The sequence below is a fragment of the Bombyx mori genome, chromosome 15 (genome assembly GCF_030269925.1).
Source record: "Bombyx mori chromosome 15, ASM3026992v2".
Classification (NCBI taxonomy): Eukaryota; Metazoa; Arthropoda; class Insecta; order Lepidoptera; family Bombycidae; genus Bombyx; species Bombyx mori.
The window spans coordinates 5,394,369-5,408,341 of NC_085121.1; the positions used below are offsets into that span (position 1 = coordinate 5,394,369).

The 13,973-nt window shown below is 44.2% G+C and overlaps 1 protein-coding gene across 1 annotated transcript; it reads left to right on the top strand.

Annotated features, from left to right (window-relative positions):
• The first annotated feature begins 6,081 nt into the window (after nt 1–6,081).
• Nucleotides 6,082–12,758, top strand: LOC101737917 (argininosuccinate synthase). The gene is made up of 10 exons (XM_004928551.4): nt 6,082–6,379; nt 6,468–6,573; nt 6,661–6,821; nt 7,569–7,653; nt 7,900–8,045; nt 9,224–9,345; nt 10,350–10,501; nt 11,195–11,286; nt 11,616–11,764; nt 12,566–12,758. Exons 1-10 carry the CDS (start codon nt 6,315–6,317, stop codon nt 12,721–12,723), a joined length of 1,236 nt encoding a protein of 411 aa, XP_004928608.1. The 5' UTR covers nt 6,082–6,314; the 3' UTR covers nt 12,724–12,758.
• Nucleotides 12,759–13,973: the final 1,215 nt, after the last annotated feature.

Sequence of the window (13,973 nt, forward strand, 5' to 3'; positions counted from 1 at the left end):
TTTTTTTTTTATGATTGAAAGATTACTGGTGGCCCGGAGGCCTTTCCAGCTTCACCAGGACAGGTGGGCGAGCAAAGGCTCAGCCAGGAGGGGTGGAATTTGCTAACAGCTACCCGAGCGCCTCCGAAGGAGACCTAACAGCTCAAGAGTAGCTGCTTCGCGAATGAATCTACTACCGGATCGGAATCGCGACCCGCTGAGAAGATCCGGCGAGAAACTCAGCGGGCTGATGAATGGGTTAGGTTGCACGGCGAACTCTTTGTCGAGTTCGACGAGTACGGTTACCGGGGTCCCTAAGCCTGCTCCTAGTGTTAGAGCTGAAGGCGTCTAATGCAAAGGTTATTGGATCTGATGGATCCGTAAGGACGTGTCTAGGGCGTCGACGGTGACTGACTCCTGCATGATCAGGATTCGGGGAGTAGTCAGCGGCGGCTACGATAAGGCGATTATCATGACGCATAGCCTTATCGAAGTAACGTTCCGACACTGACTTCATGTGTTTGCGGATCGATTCGAGGCCCAGGTCGTCGTGTAGGTCGACGTTCCTCACGAACCACGGAGCCCCGACGGCTAACCTGCAAAAGCGGGATTGTAGGGATTGGAGGGTGTCTATGTGTGTGCGGGCCGCGTGAGCGAACACCACACTCGCGTAAGTCATGACGGGCCTTATGCAAGTTTTGTAAAGTGTCACCTTGTTCCGAAGGGACATTTTACTCCGCTTACAGATCATGGGATAGAGTCTACCGAGAATAAATGCGGCACGGTCACGGACTATTTTTATATGCGGGCGGAATGTCATGGATGCATCCAGGGTGACTCCCAGGTACTTGACCTTCCTGGTCCAGGGTATAGGTTGGCCGAAGAGGGTGATCGGGGGTGTGATATTTCTCCTCCTAATGCGGGAGGAAATAAGCGGAGAGTTTCCCCTTTGAAATAACACTGCTGTGCTTTTCGCTGGGTTGATGTCTATGCGCCATTTTCGGAACCACTGTCCGAGGGTTAACGCTGCACTCTGGAGCTTACTCGCGATTAGGGACTTGTTTCTACTTGAGTAGTAAACGGTTGTGTCGTCAGCGAATAAGGCTAGCTGGGTCGGCGGCGACCGGGGAATATCATTGACAAATAAACTAAATAGGAGCGGAGAAAGAACGGAGCCTTGCGGGACTCCAGCCGTGAGTGGTCGCGGGGAGGAGCGGGTTCCCTCTACTCGATATCGAAAAGAGCGGTTAGACAAGAAGTCCCGTATGATGAGCACGAGACTGTCCGGTACGCCCATGTTGAAAAGTTTGAAAATCAAACCGTTGTGCCAGACTTTGTCGAACGCTTTTGCGACGTCGAAGAAGAGGGCTCCCGTGTAGATCGGTTTTGGTCGGTTAAGTCCCACGAGAATGTGCTCCGTGAGGCGGTGCACCTGTTGTACGCATGAGTGATTTGCACGGAATCCGAATTGTTCATCGATGAGAATGCCCTTTGATGAGACGAAGTCTCTGAGGCGTTTGTAGAGCAGACGCTCATACAGTTTGCCCAGAGACATGAGGAGGCTAATCGGGCGGTAACTCGTCGGATTATTTTTTGGTTTACCGGGTTTGTGTATGCCGATAACGTTCGCTTCTTTCCACACCGCGGGAAAGATACAGTTAGCCATAGCGGCATTGAAGATAGATGCCAACATCACGATGAGTTGGATGGGTAGAAGTTTAATAACGCGGTTAGATATACCGTCGGAACCGGGAGCTTTGCGAGGACGTAGGTCTTTGATCAAGTCTTTAACTTCCATCGGGGTGACGGGTGGTAACGCATCCGAGGGTGGCAAGGAGGCTCTGCGTTTTACCTCACTGTCTACTAATTCTACATGAACAGGGTCCACGGATTGAGTGCTGGGCGTGCACTGGGTTTGTAATGTATCGGCCAGCAGCTCTGCTTTTTCTTCATCATCGAACGCCGCGAGTTGGCCTGAGGGGCCTACGAGGGGGGGCATAGCTACGACCGTATCCGATTTGAGAGTACGAGCTAAGCGGTAGTAAGATCTTTGAGAGGGCGCGAGTCCTTCTAAGAAATCAGACCATCTGGCATCTCGGACTTCGGCGATGCGAGACTTTACGTCGCGTTGTAGGGCACGCATTCGAGTACGATTTTCCACTGTAGGATACCTATCGTAGGCGCGGATCGAGGCGTTCTTAGCTCTAAGGAGTTCCCTAATATCGTCGGGCAATTTGAAGCGGTGAAGGAAGTCCTCCGCCACAACTTGCTTCGATGACCTATCTAATGTCGAGGTGATGTGTGACGTTACGATGTCTATGGCTTCAGCGGTATCCTGAGGAGACGGGGTAGAGTCCGGGCTAAACGGGAGCGATGGTGGATCAGATTCAGCCAGGCTAATGCCCAGCGTGTGCCAATCCACCACAGTCCTCGTGACGGGAACGGAATCGGGAGCGCGACCGAGCTTCATAATGACGGGACGGTGGTCTGAATCTAACTCTGAAACTACTTCAATCGAGTGTAAGCGCAGAGTTACGTTTTTTAATAACGCTATGTCGAGTATATCGGGGCGATGCGCGATATTTAGCGGGTAGTGAGTCGGGGTTAGCGGAGCGATGATATCGAAGGCGAGATCATCGACTAACGCGTCGAGCCGCCTGCCATTAGGGGTTGTGGTGTGTGAGTTCCACCTGATGTGTTTACAATTTAGGTCGCCCGCCAGAATGACAGAGCTTCCCATGCCGAGTAGCGCCTCGATATCACTGCTTAGAACGATCTTATCCGGAGGAAGATAAACGGACGCGATAACGATCGGCGCGTGACCCGTCAGTGAGATTCGGCACACTGATGCTTCGATGTTAGCGAGCGCGGGAGGATCGAGCGGGACGCAATGCAGGGCTCTTCTATAGTAAATGACGGTACCACCACCACGAGCAGTGAGCCTGTCGTTCCTAACCATGTTATAGTTCGCGATTTTAGGGTCGCGACGCGCGGGCTTGAGTAGGGTCTCCTGCACTAAGAAAATGTCAATTTGATGGTCACGCAAAAAATCACAAACCTGATCACGTTGATTTGCGAGACCGTAAGCGTTAAAAAATCCTATCGTTACGGATAAGGGCTTTATTCTACTAATGTACGCCATTGATTACCGGCGGAGTGAGGGGAGGACGTACGTATTTAACGACGCGTATACGTCAGCGTATTCCTGCACAACGGCGATGAAGTGTTGTGCAGTGGAGGCGGCGCGAATGGCGTCACCCAAGGCGTTAACACGCTCAAAGTTGATCGACTGAAAAAAGTCGATCGCTAGAGCGAGGTTATCGGACGCGGTCGGAGTGCTGGTCGCGGGGGAGGAATGAATCGCGGGGGAGCGACGTATCGCGGGGGCGGGACGAATCGCGGAGGGAGGAGCTGCAGCCGTGTTCGTGTACGGCAACGGTTTAGCCCAGGCCGAGCCGCTGGGCACCGGCGCCGGCACGAAGGCAGGCTTAGCCTTCGGCACAGAGGGTGCTGAGGCTTTGATGTCTAGGCGGGAAGCTCGGAGGCGGTTTTGGCGGGCGACGCGGCGATTTATTTTTGGAGCTCGGGGGCATCCACGGTAGTTCGCGGGGTGACCCTGTGTTCGACACAGGACGCAGCTAGGCGGTTCCGTCGCGGTTTTTTGGTCGCGAGCGCAGAGGGCCGTGGCGTGATCGCCCATACACTTAACACATCGGGGGCGCGCGTGACAGTTACGGGAAGAGTGCCCGTACAGTTGGCAGTTATGGCACTGACTAGGAGTGCCTTTTTTATGGGGGACTTCGACGGCGATACCGGAGAGCTTACAGACGGTCCGTATGTTAAAAATGTGCTTACCCTCGGGGGTAGGCTGGAGGGCGACTAGAACCATATTGTATGGCTCCCTACCGCGGCCGGTGTGCATGCGGTGCACGGAATTTACTGGTAGGCCTTGTTCTATCAGATCAGCCTTGACGAGATCGGCATCTAGCTCCTTCGGAATTCCACGTATGACAACGCGGAGTTCGCGCTCCTCCTGGAGCGTATAAGTGTGGAAGCTTATACGCTCCTTTCGGAGGTAACTTGAGAGGGCCCTATGGTCGTCGGGTGTCGTTATTTTTATTTGAATCCCGTTGGCGAGATTACGGGCGCTGACAAAATTAATATTTTTGGCCTTAAGGGCCAGGGAAACTCGGTCCCAAGCTGCCTTGTCTTGAAGGATTACCGGGGGAGGGGTCTGAGTTTTAGATTGTGCCACTGGACGCGGCGACGGTGTTGCACGGACAGCGGGAGCGACGGGGGTCGGAGGGCGGGGACGCGACGCGTTCGCGGCTTTGCTTACTTTAGCGGCCGCGGAAGCTCGGGCCTCCGCAGCACGCTTTTTACCTTTTTGGACTACTGTGAATCCATCAGTCGTGGCGGCGGGGGAAGGGTCGACCTCCATGTCCGACTCTGAATCGGATGAGGAGGGCGCGGGCGACCTGCGGGTGGGTGTTTTAGCGGGCGCAGTAGACGACGCAGACACGACGGAGGCCGTGGACGAACGCACGGAAGCAACGTAGGTCGCCGACGAACGCACGGTTGGGGCGGAAGCTGCAACGGTCGACGCAGAAGTTTTGGGCGCGAGTATCGGGGACACAGGATCGGCGGGCGTGACGGAGGCCGCAATGGACGACGCAGGAGCGATGGGAGCGACGGAGACCGCCGGCGAGTTCGCTGCGTGATGGGTCTTGAATTCTAAAAATTCTGCCGATAGCGTTGGGTACCTAAGGCGAAGAAATTCTGCAAAGAGATCGACCGTGGACTCCATTATAATAGACGAGTGCCCAGGGGGGGCTGCCCCGGGACTTTAAAAACACACTCGCCTTACGGCGAGGCCCCAAAAATTGTAATAATCGCAATTAATTGCGGCACACAGCCGTCCGCTTGCAAACGGGCCACTAAGTTACCGAACGAATTCCTGGAATTTAGGGGTCCGCCCGCTCACAGACGACGATGCGACGCAATTAGCACAGGTAGTCACTTCCGAGAAAAACACTTGGACGCCAGATGTGCCCCAAACCGAGGTCGGGCAATCGAACGGTAGATGAGCACGTCAGCACGCGACGGGTGCCTGAATCGGAATGATTTTATGTTACAGATGATCACCGTCTCTAGACAACGCTTCAGCATCTATGCTTTTATATATGATCGCTAAAATTAAAATACATTAGCTAAGAACTACTATAATTTCATGCTCCCAATTCCATAGGTGTGACTCAGTGCTCAACAGACAAAACATGTTTTGGACGATGCGGTTTTTGCGTTGCCCCGCCGTCCATCCCAATGCATAGGTACCCCCTTTTTCCTGTTTGTAGTCGAGAAAATCGTGTGTAGTATGAGAAGTATGTTAACATTAAACCAACGGTACTAGACCGACATCAAGGGCTCTATAAGATGCTTTTTCTTCTATCCTTCCTATGCTGATAGCCTTGAGAGGCTATTTCAGCTTTGCCCTAACCTGTGGGTGAGCTCACGGGGCTCAAACCGGAGTGTTGCTAACACTGGCCCTAGCAAGAGCAGTGCTTCGCAGAATCTACCACCGGATCGGAAACGTGACTCACTGAGAAGATCCGGCGAGAAACTCAGTGGGCTGTGTCTATAGGTTAATTCGCTCATCGAGCCCTTCGTCGCAAGCGACGCGACGGGTTCGACGAGGACGGTGACCGGTGCTTGTGGTGCCTAAAAGCACCGTTAATGGATCAGGGGGATCCGTAATGACGTGTTTTGGGCGACGTCGACTGTTTACCATTCGGTCTACAGGATCGGGTATGTAATTTCCAGCGGCCACGACAAGAGGGTTCTTATGTCGTGCCGCCTTCTCAAAGTGGCGAAATGATGCCGACTGTAGATACTTACTGACTGAGGTAAGATGCTGATATTGCCCATGGTTTTCAATGAAACTTCGCATTCTCGGAAGAGACGAAACTTGAGTTTCAAATCTCATATTTTCTTTGTTTTTAAAGAACAGAGGACGCGTGAATCAATTCAGAATATGGTTATCGTAAATCGTTGTCACATGACATTACGTTTATTTAAAAATACAGTTTCAAATAAATTTGTATCACCAGATTTGACCTTTGATATCTAAGCGATTTGACTTTAATACATACTTTGACAAAAGACACCATATCTTTATACATAATAAAATAAATCAACAATGATAATAATAATTACGACTGTGACCTATAGGTTATCTTATTCTCTTAATATAAATCAATGTTTTCTTATTTGAGTTTCAAATAATAACATTCGTTAAGTACGCATCGACGCGACGTTCCGTTGACAACGATTGAATTATGGTTAAAGATCTTGTAATTCTTGCATACTCTGGTGGCTTAGACACTAGTTGTATATTAAAATGGTGAGTATTTCTATTAATGTGTACAAACGTATGTTGTTCACAAATATGTGCGAGTGTAAAAGTGTAATAATTTTCAAACGACTTATAGGCTAATACAAAAGAACTACGAAGTTGTCTGTTTCATGGCAGATGTCGGACAAAATGAGGACTTCGAAAAAGCTAAAAAGAAAGCTGTAGCAGTTGGTGCCAAAGATGTGAGTACTTAATATTACGCACACTTTCATAAAACACATGACTCTCATTGAATTAAAGTTTCAATATTTATTTTTTATTTTTAATAGGTAGTCGTAGAAGATCTTCGTAAAGAGTTTGTATGTAATTATATGCTGCCTGCAGTACAAATGGGACTTGTCTACGAAAGTCGTTACTACTTGGGAACATCACTTGCCCGACCATGTATAACCGTCGGACTCGTAAACACTGCTAAAAATTTAGGCGCTAAGTATGCTTATTTTTTAACAAAACAAATTCTTTACAAGCGTAACCAAATCTTGACTTAAGAAAACCATAAAAAATCTAATAAAACTCTTGCGAAGAATTTATTACATTACCTACATAATAACTGGAACCGCTGTTTTTAGTGTCTATCTATGAATCATGTTGTTTTTTTTTTGCTTACATTGGCTCACAGCCCACCTGGTGTTAAGTGGTTACTGGAGCCCATAGACATTTACAACGTAAATGCGCAACCCACCTTGAGATATAAATTCTAAGATCTCAGTATAGTTACAACGGCTGCCCTAGCCTGCAAACGTATTACTGCTTCACGGCAGAAATAGGCAGGGCGGTGGTACCTACCCGCGCGGGCTCACAAGAGGTCCTACCACCAGTATGTTCGCCACGTACCATCCGGCTCTGGAATGAACTCTGCTTCGTAACGTTTAATGAGCGCTATTTATGGTCCTTCTTCAAACGAGGTTTAAAAAAGTCTTCAGCGGTTCGTAGTTGCGGTGTTATGATGACCACTCAACGTCACACGCTCATCTGCCTTCGAAGACGTTAATAAAGAAATGAGAAGCAGTGACCTCTTAACACCAAACAAATTAACTTCAAATTTAAAGTTTCCATCTTACTGAGTGACGACATTGTGACGTCGATAGGCTCCGCTAACCACTTAATACCAAATGGACCCTGAATCTATTTGCCCCTCTAATGCAATAAAAACAAAGTTAAGCATTAATAATTACAGATACATAGCCCACGGAGCCACTGGAAAGGGAAATGACCAAGTGCGGTTTGAATTAAGCATGTATTCGTTATGGCCAGAAGGAAAGGTATGTTCTGTACAAAAAAAAGGAACAAATATATTTACATACAGTAAACAAAGTGTCGTCAGTGTGGTCTTTATAAAAAATAAACAGACAAGTGATACATTTCTTTTTAGTAATCCAAATAAAAATCAAAAACGAATTATCGTAGTCCTACTCGCATACTCGGTGACTTGGGCAGTGGACTTGGCCTTTCTTAATACAGAGAAATTTAGCTATGTTGTGAATTATAAAAACTTTAAAATTTTGCAGATTATAGCACCGTGGCGCATCCCTGAATTCTTCCAAAGGTTTCAGGGAAGAACTGACTTGATTGAGTACGCTAAAAAAGAAAATATACCCGTTTCAGCTACGCCAAAAGAACCTTGGTCCACAGACGAAAATATTATGCATATTAGGTAGGTGTAGTAATTTATATCTAAGCTTGTCTCTTTTGTTATTGTTTATATAATATATGTAAACAAGAACGATGTTATCACAGTCCCTCGAAATGTTTATTAATTTTATGGAGATATCACAATACAAATATGGTATTTATTATATATGAGTCGTCTATTATCAAAGGTGGCAATCTGTGCATTTGGACAAAATTTTTTTATTGATATGTCAATACAGATTTATTTGAATATAATCGTCTCCTTCAAAGAATACGGTTCAAAACCTGCATTAAATAAAGGTTAATAGTTAACCTGTTATTTATCTAAGATGTCGTTCCGAAGAGTTTTGTGACTGCCAATGGAATACAAAGTCAATAATTCGTTTTTCTGATTTACCAATCATTGTCCAAAAGTCAGATTGCCGGCTTTGATAATAGTCGACTCATATCCACAATACAATATTACTGGTGGTAGGACCTCTTGTGAGTCCGCACGGGTGGGTACCACCACCCTGCCTAGTTCTGCCGTGATTACTGGTGGTAGGACCTCTTGTGAGTCCGCACGGGTGGGTACCACCACCCTGCCTATTTCTGCCGTGAAGCAGTAATGCGTTTCGGTTTGAAGGGTGGGGCAGCCGTTGTAACTATACTTGAGACCTTAGAACTTGTATCTCAAGATGGGTGGCGCATTTACGTTGTGGATGTCTATGGGCTCCAGTAACCACTTAACACCAGGTGGTCTGTGAGCTCGTCCACCTATATAAGCAATTAATAAGAAAATTAAAAAAATGTACGATACAATTGAAAATCCGACCTCTTGCCTCAAGGTGACTAATAGAACTCATATTGTAATGCCTATGAGCTTCAATAACCGTGGGCCGTGACCTTCGCCCGCCTACCGATATTGTAAATAAAAAAATAAACTAATGCAACGCGCCTTTGGACACTGCTTTATTGGTGGGAAAGTTTCAACCTCAACACAATATCACTCGCCGGGAATTCAAACTAAGCGCGACGTAACAGTACTGTAAACTATACGAATCTGCTAACATCTGCCCTAGCAAGAACAGTTTTTTGCTGAATCTACCACTGGTTCGGAATCGTGACTCACTGAGAAGATCCGGCGAGAATCTCAATGGGTTGTCTGTTTGCTTACTAGTAGCTAGAATTATCATCAGTATTGTTGTTGTTGTTGTTCAGTTACGAATCTGGGGTATTGGAGGATCCCGCTGCCATTCCACCGGGGGGCATATTTAAAATGACACGAGACTTAGCAAAGGCTGATGATTATGCGAGCGTTTTGGATATACATTTTGAAAAAGGTAATTCTTCAAATATACAATAATATGTATACATTAAATATACAATATACTTAAAGCGTGTTCACGAATGACTCGGCGATAACAGATTAACATTGTGTAAAAAAATCAAACTGGTAAGTTTTATCAATTTGCGTAATCGCTACATAGTATAAAACAAAGTCGCTTTCTCTGTCTCTATATCTGTCTGTCCCTATGTATGCTTAAATCTTTAAAACTATGCAACGGATTTTGATGCGGTTTTTTTAAATAGATAGAGTGATTGAAGAGGAAGGTTTATATGTATAATAACATCCATTAAATAGTGGAGAAATCAATAATAAATTACAGTTTCCGAACAGCGAAGCGAGGGCGGGTCACTAGTTACTGATAATAAGGCGTAACGTAGTTAAGTTGCTGGTTATGAATAGTTAGCCATCTCGTCGGCTTCAAAACAATCATGCATTCCGCTTTGACGCATGGTACAACCGATATAAGTATATTGACGGTTGAAAGGCTATTTGGTTTAAGTGAAATGTTTGCAACTATACATTTTACCACAATAGCCCTACAAAGTTAAAAATTTGGAAAAAATGGCACAACAAAAAACTTCTTCAGCCATTTCAATGGAGTAAACTTAATTGAAGCTCAGTTAAAAACATGGAACTGTTGGTGTACATACCAAACACGTCTTTAATTACAAAGATAAATGTCGCGTATTAAGAGAAAGCTTAAAGCAAATAGCCTTATACCCTTCGATATGTACGTAAGTACCTACACTGGGCTCTGGTAACCATTTAAAACTAGGCGGGCCGTGAGTTCGATCGTCCATATAAGTAGTAAAAAAACAAATCCCTTTTTATCTTTCCTAAGTAACTACCTATTTAAAACCGAGCACACGAGTAGGTATGTTTATTTTATTAATGTTGTTGCCTTTTCACACAGCGTGACATTTATTCTTTTTCACCATTTTATCACTTTAGGTTTAATTATCCACGCATAAACCTTTGATTCATTTCTCCCCATAGGATTGCCTGTTTCTTTACGAATTCCAAGTGGTCACGAAATGGCTCTTCACGTAAACGATCCCCTTGTTATCGTAGAAACGTTAAACAAACTAGGCGGCCAGCATGGGATTGGCAGAATAGACATAGTTGAGAATCGTTTTCTTGGATTGAAGGTGAGACTTAATTACTTAGCTGTTTTTAATACCCTTTGGAACAGCAGGAGTACGTTGGGTAATTCTGGTGTAATAAAACAAGACTTCACAGACCATTTATTGTAGATCAACCATAACGGACGGATACTTTTTTTCTACCTATTCTAGCAACCTTGAGGGGTTATTCTAGATTCGCCAAACTAGTAGGTGAGCTCACGGGGCTCAAACCTGACGTCGTTGCTAACACTAACTCTAGCAAGAGCAGTGCTTTGCAGAATCTACCACCAGAAAAAAACTATAAAAATCCAACTCAATTGAAGTGAGAAGTAATTCATTCGTTTCAAAGTCGTTCAAGAGCCCCAAATAATGTCAATTATAAAACGTACAAAACATGTCTGTGGCCTGATCGGAAAGCCAACCTGTAAGCCAATAACGGATGCACCGAACACTAACCAACTCGTGCTATCGTGAGCACGAGTCTTATCGACTGATGCGATTAAGCTTGTTTAAATCATCTGACAAGTAAAGTTTTCAAAGTGAATAGTACCTAACATAAACTCACGAACAATTTCGATATTGAAGGAATAGCACTCTCAAAGTTGGTACACGTAATACTGATGGTAAGATGTATCGCGAGGGTAGACCACCCATAGGTACTATCATCGTGTTTATTTCTAGAAACATTGGGTCGTTCATTTTGGTATATTTTTACAGTCCAGAGGTTTGTATGAAACTCCAGCTGGCACCGTATTACATGTGGCGCACGTTGATTTGGAAGCATTCACCCTCGACAGAGAAGTACTGAGGTACAGTTTCTTATTGTGATGGAAATAACTTACAAGCAATCGTGGAAGTGAAGTTTGTCAGCTTGTTTTTATTGAAAAATTTTAAAAACCCATAGTTACATACGAAAGTGTGTTTGTTGTCCTTTTTTAACGTTGTAACGAAAGAACCGATTGACATGATTTTCAAAGCGATAGTATCACACCAGGCGAATGACAAAGGCTACGGCTTTTATTCGGAAAAAACATATTATTTCCACGGGAAACTATTCTTGACACTTTTCTTGTGACAACGCAGACGAAGCCGTGGGTAACAGCTAGTAGAAATATAATAATGATCTTCTAAATTGCAGAGTGAAAAAATATCTACAAGATAAAATGGCTGATTTTGTATATAACGGATTTTGGTTTTCACCGGAAGCAGCTTTTACAAGGAAATGCCTGGAACTATCCCAGGAGTCTGTTACTGGAACTGTTACCGTTCAGTTATTCAAAGGAAACGGTTAGTACGAATATGAACACAAATAGGCCAGGTTTTAATTTGATATAAAATTACGCATAAAATAACATTCCTTTTGAAAATAAAACCTTTTATAATATTTGATGAATATTACGAACGGTGAAAGGCTATTTGGTCTAAGTGACATTTATATTTGTAGTTAAAGGTGCTTTTTATTTGGTATTCGATGTTTTTACTTGAGCGTCAATTAAGTTTACGCCACTGAAATAGCTGAAGAAGTTTGTTTTGTCATGGTTTTTTTCCAAATTTTGGACTTCAAATGTCTCTCTTGTAAAGTTGTAAAATGTCGCTTAAATAGCCTCTCGATTAGATTTGATGACTATTGATTTGATGTATAGCTGGATTCTGTGTGAATTTAAAAAATCTCAGGTGAATCGGGCCGCGGTGCCCTTACGAGGATCGATATGAAATAATCGCAAATTTGAATCATTATAGTAATTTAATATGGTTTCTGTGACTTTTTTTAATCGATATTTGAGTCGACTATTATCAAAGCCGGCAATGTGACTTTTGGACAATTATTGGTAAATCAGAAAAACGAATTATTGACTTTGTATTCCACTGGCAGTCACAAAACTCTTCTGAACGACATCTTAGATAAATAACAGGTTAAGTATTAACCTTTATTTAATGCAGGTTTTGAACCGTATTCTTTGAAGGAGACGATTATATTCAAATCAATCTGTATTGACATATCAATAACATTTTTTTCTCCAAATGCACAGATTGCCACCTTTGATAATAGACGACTCATTTGTCGAATAAAACCTTAATTTGTTGCAGTTACCGTTCTGGCAAGAAAAAGTCCAAACAGTTTATACAACAAGGACCTGGTGTCCATGGATATCGCCGGAGGCTTTTCTCCTGAAGATAGTACCGGTTTTATCAATATTAACGCAATTCGCTTGAAGGAATTCGCAAGATTATCCAATCTGAAATAAATATAGATAATGGCTTAAAGTTCATTTAATTGTAATAATATTTTTGAATTTAAAATTTAATACAGCAAAATAAAACATGTGCTTACTAATCATAAAGGAACTACAAAAAAATGTTTATTTATTTGATACGGATTCCATCCACGTTGTTTCCCGAGCGCTACGAAGTATGTGGGTGATATATGGTGATGGTATATGGGTCTGCGGAGGGACTTTGGTTCCCTCTGTATTCTGTACCGCATGTTCCATGGGGAGTGCTCTGAGGAATTGTTCGAGATGATACCGGCATCTCGTTTTTACCATCGCACCGCCCGCCACCGGAGTAGAGTTCATCCATACTACCTGGAGCCACTGCGGTCATCCACAGTGCGTTTCCAGAGATCTTTTTTGCCACGTACCATCCGGCTATGGAATGAGCTCCCCTCCACGGTGTTTCCCGAGCGCTATGACATGTCCTTCTTCAAACGAGGCTTGTGGAGAGTATTAAGCGGTAGGCAGCGGCTTGGCTCTGCCCCTGGCATTGCTGAAGTCCATGGGCGACGGTAACCACTCACCATCAGGTGGGCCGTATGCTCGTCTGCCTACAAGGGCAATAAAAAAAAAAAAAAAAAAAAAAAAGTATCTGCCTTCAAAGTTTAAACAAGATTTGAAAATAGTCATCGGCGAATTCGGCGATAGACAACGGCTTGTCTGTGCCCCTGGCATTATTGTTATGTATGATCTACGGTGGCCCTATTACATACAATCAGATCGTATCACGCCATATTAGTTTTCTTCTCACAGTTTTTCTCCTACTATAAATCCTACAATTTCTCCAAGCTCATTCAGAAGAAGTCAAGCCCTGGTTTTTAAGAAGAGTGTTAGTAAAGTATGAGAAGTTTCTAAGAACAGCCTGAACCAGTCATCTCTGGTACAGTCCTGCGAGAATATTACCCGAGCTACATCGTTTGCCTACGTTTACCGTCAGGAGCGCTGTTCCAACTGCATACAAAATTGGGCTAACTTTTAGGTACGCTATCGAGAACGATAAAAAACTTACACTAAGCGCACTGTACTGTAGAGTTCTTGTGACACGTCATAAGGCAACATTTGACTACACAGTTTACATTTCTCACATAAATACAAAACTAATACTCAAAAACCATCAATATACTCCAAATATTGTTCATTTTACAGTAATTTTAGACATTGTTAGAAAATATAACTGCATAACACAACGTCACATTTAAGCTCCTGCCAAAAAATCCTGTTTT